Here is a 3,354-nt window from a genome sequence, read left to right on the forward strand (position 1 = left end):
TCTATGTGCAGTTAGTCTTCTAAACGAGGTAATCGACCTGTCACCGACAACAATAGATGACTTTTTGTCTACAGGATTAGAGGATTTCATGTTTTCCCCAGCATCTTCAAATAACTTTTGATTTGGCTCACAGTGTACCATGTAATCTATGAATTCGGCATTCATTTTTTCAAAACAAAAAGACAAAATTTGGAACTTTCCTAAAGATCACACTTTTTTGAATATTGACTTTTTCTTTTATGGCTAAAAGTTCTGCTTACAGTAGAACTATTCATAGAGAACAGACTTCTTTGAAATACTTCCAGGGTCACCTTTCTTCGCATTTATGTAATCGTGACATGAAATGGCTCTGAAACTTTTTCCTTTCTATAAAACTGGACCATTTCATTGCACGTGTATATATTTCGGTTCATTCACTGTAAATATATGCTTAGAATGAAACATTGCTTTAATGTGTACAGCACCTTTGCATTTCATGTCTAGTAAAGTTTTTTAACAAAGACTTCTTTTAATATGATTTTAGATATTAGTGAACATGCGATACTCAATTTTATGTGTTTGGCATGTTTAGCATTTAGTATTATCGATCATTCGTCAATGGAGTGGGTGTTGTGTTTCGATTTAGATACCCGTACATAGGTTTCCCTGAATCATGTCCTTATATAGGCACAATTCGCATTGCCCTTATTTAGGCATAGAATCCCAGTCCTTATTTAGGCATTAGCCATGCTAACCAAATACAGGTATGGTCACCTACATCCGTCCATCCCACGTCACAATGAGTTCTTAGAAACCAGCTTAAGCCGAACGGGACTTTCCTAGCTAGGATTATTGATTTCTCCAAGAACTCATCTATTTTGCATGAACTACTATTCCTTAGGGGTTCATCCATGACGTCTTCCTCTGCCCGACTTTACGTCAATGCTAGCATTCCTAAGCACCTTCCAGGTATAAATATACCTTCCCTTACCATGGCAAACTACGGCACGACTCGGCAAGACTCAGCAAGACTTGACTGCACGGTTGGCCACGGCAAGTTCTGAGGAGACCATATCCCGGCCTGACGCACTGACTAGAAGCTGTCAACCCTGTTCGCAGAAAATCCAGCTTCCAGTGTTCTGGCTCCCTTCGCGGGGTGTTACAGTTTGAGACCCGGAAAGAGATTCCCACCTCTCTCATTCTAAGGTATGGAGCGGACTAGAACCTAGAGGGACTCTTGGCATACTAAACTTAGTATATTCTATGCTATAGAAAAAAGCACCTACTTCTTACCTCATACTACACTTAGGTTAGGTACACTGGGGTAGAACTATTTAGAAGCATCAGACGAGTATTCATGTTTTATCCTGTGTTATTTATGTATGTATATATGAATATATGTTATAGCTAAAAAGACAATGCTAGTGCAGTATTATTTCTTCTTACTGCTTACGCTGTGCGTATTATATCTTGCTTACTGTCTAACGATTGTAATAGTTCATATCTCTTACACGAGAAACAAGACCGTTCAATAAACCCTTTTGTTGAAACACCCGTCTATCTATTTCTGTGTAATTCTGGAGAAACTAAGCATGCACGATTGACTGAGTGAAACTATTATCTATTGTTTCCACGATTCTGAGACGCGTTCCGATTCTAAGGGAAACAAAGTTGTCATGTTTATGCGGTTGTCAGAAACTAATCCCTTCTTGTTCATTCGAGAAGTTTCAAGTGACCTCTGAGTTAGCTGGCACACACAAGTAATTAAGTTTAATGTACTCGATAGGAGCATACTGACCTTAGTCCTATGCAAAAACTATGGTGTATATTATTCCAATGCGCAGAGCCTATGAGGGAAATAGGAACTACACTACAATGTCAGGCAAGAATGATGAGGAGGGGTGTTTGCTGGGAAGAGGAGAATATGACTAATGTACTATGGTGCTGTCCCAAGCTGAAACCTTTTTGGAACCCGGTGTTGGTAACCATAGAACGAATCACTGGGTTGGACCTAGCAAGATGCTACGAAGTGATATTGCTAGGTCGCCCAACTACAGATATCTATCGCCTACGTGGTAACCAGGGTAACCAGGACCAGGTCTTCTCCCACCTTCTACTGGCTGCTAAACAAACAATCCTTGCTTTCTGGGGCTAACATCTAACCCCCTTTGAACACAAATAGGTAGAAAGGTGGTGGTGGATTTTGAGATTGGATGAGTTCTCAAAGGCAGCAGCAGGTGAAGGAAAAGACGTTAAAAAAATGTAGCTGGCCTTTCTAGCAGCGGCTGTGTCTGCGCAAACATGCCTCTCGCAAAAGATCTCTTGCATCCGTCTCCCGAGGAGGAGAAGAGGAAACACAAGAAGAAGCGTCTGGTTCAGAGTCCAAACTCTTACTTCATGGACGTGAAGTGTCCAGGTTGCTACAAAATCACCACTGTATTTAGTCATGCACAAACGGTGGTCCTGTGTGTGGGCTGTTCTACGGTTCTTTGTCAGCCCACGGGGGGGAAGGCGAGGCTCACGGAAGGTTGCTCCTTCAGACGAAAACAGCACTAAGTGCCATCTGCATGCTGAGTGACGATGGGTAGGACTACCTGCACAGTATGTGGCACAGAACGTCAGTTCAGGAGCAGAGCGTTGAGCCGTGGTGGACAAGTGCAAACAATATGGAGAAGGGACAATGAAATCTGAATGTTGGATGGAAATATTGGGCTCTCATACACTGTACCTGTAGCCTTATCCATCTGACTCAATAAATTTGGATATAAAACTCGTCTGCAGTTATGGTTGGTTCGCGAAGTTCCTTCCGCCAAGAGTTGTTTCGGCACCAGCCCTTTGTTTTTGTCCCATTTACTTGGGGTTGTGAATGAGGCTGAGTAGGGTGTTGTACTACATCTAATCCCTCTACTGAAAGATGGGCTTTTAATAGGTTGTTTAGCAGTCCCTTCCCCAGACTTTAATTTCCATTTTTCAGGCAGCACTCTTTGGTATGACACAAATGGTTGGGAATTTCTTGGGGGAGGCGTGTGCTGCTGCTGCCCTAAGATACGCAGTGCAGGGACCAATAGTACTGTATAGTTCACAACTTGTTGCTCGTTTCAAGTGGAATCTCCTAGCTCACTTAAAACTGTTGCCTGTTACAATGTACTCCCTTTTCTATCACAGCTCCGGAGACTGTTACCCCAGAAAACGGACTGCCTTAATGAAACTTGTAATTATGCAACAGTAGGTTATACCTTCTGGCCTGTGCTCTGAAATGCAGCTTGTATGCCCGTAATCTTTGACATGTGCTACCAGCTGTATAGATGCCTGTCCGTGTCAGGGAGGTGTTTTTCAAAGCTTGTCACCGCAGGCCCTTGCATCACAACCAGCTCT

The 3,354-nt window shown here is 42.6% G+C and overlaps 1 protein-coding gene across 1 annotated transcript; it reads left to right on the forward strand.

Moving 5' to 3' along the window:
- Positions 1–2,249: 2,249 nt before the first annotated feature.
- On the forward strand, positions 2,250–2,752 carry LOC146859033 (small ribosomal subunit protein eS27). Its single transcript, XM_085649664.1, has one exon. It carries the CDS (start codon positions 2,281–2,283, stop codon positions 2,533–2,535), a length of 255 nt encoding a protein of 84 aa, XP_085505790.1. The 5' UTR covers positions 2,250–2,280; the 3' UTR covers positions 2,536–2,752.
- The last annotated feature ends 602 nt before the right edge of the window (positions 2,753–3,354 follow it).

This window comes from Triturus cristatus, chromosome 3_2 (genome assembly GCF_964204655.1).
Source record: "Triturus cristatus chromosome 3_2, aTriCri1.1, whole genome shotgun sequence".
Lineage (NCBI taxonomy): Eukaryota > Metazoa > Chordata > Amphibia > Caudata > Salamandridae > Triturus > Triturus cristatus.

What these genes read in the sequence shown, in the direction of transcription:
- LOC146859033 (XM_085649664.1), top strand. Translation starts at nt 2,281, where the DNA reads ATGCCTCTCGCAAAAGATCTCTTGCATCCGTCTCCCGAGGAGGAGAAG.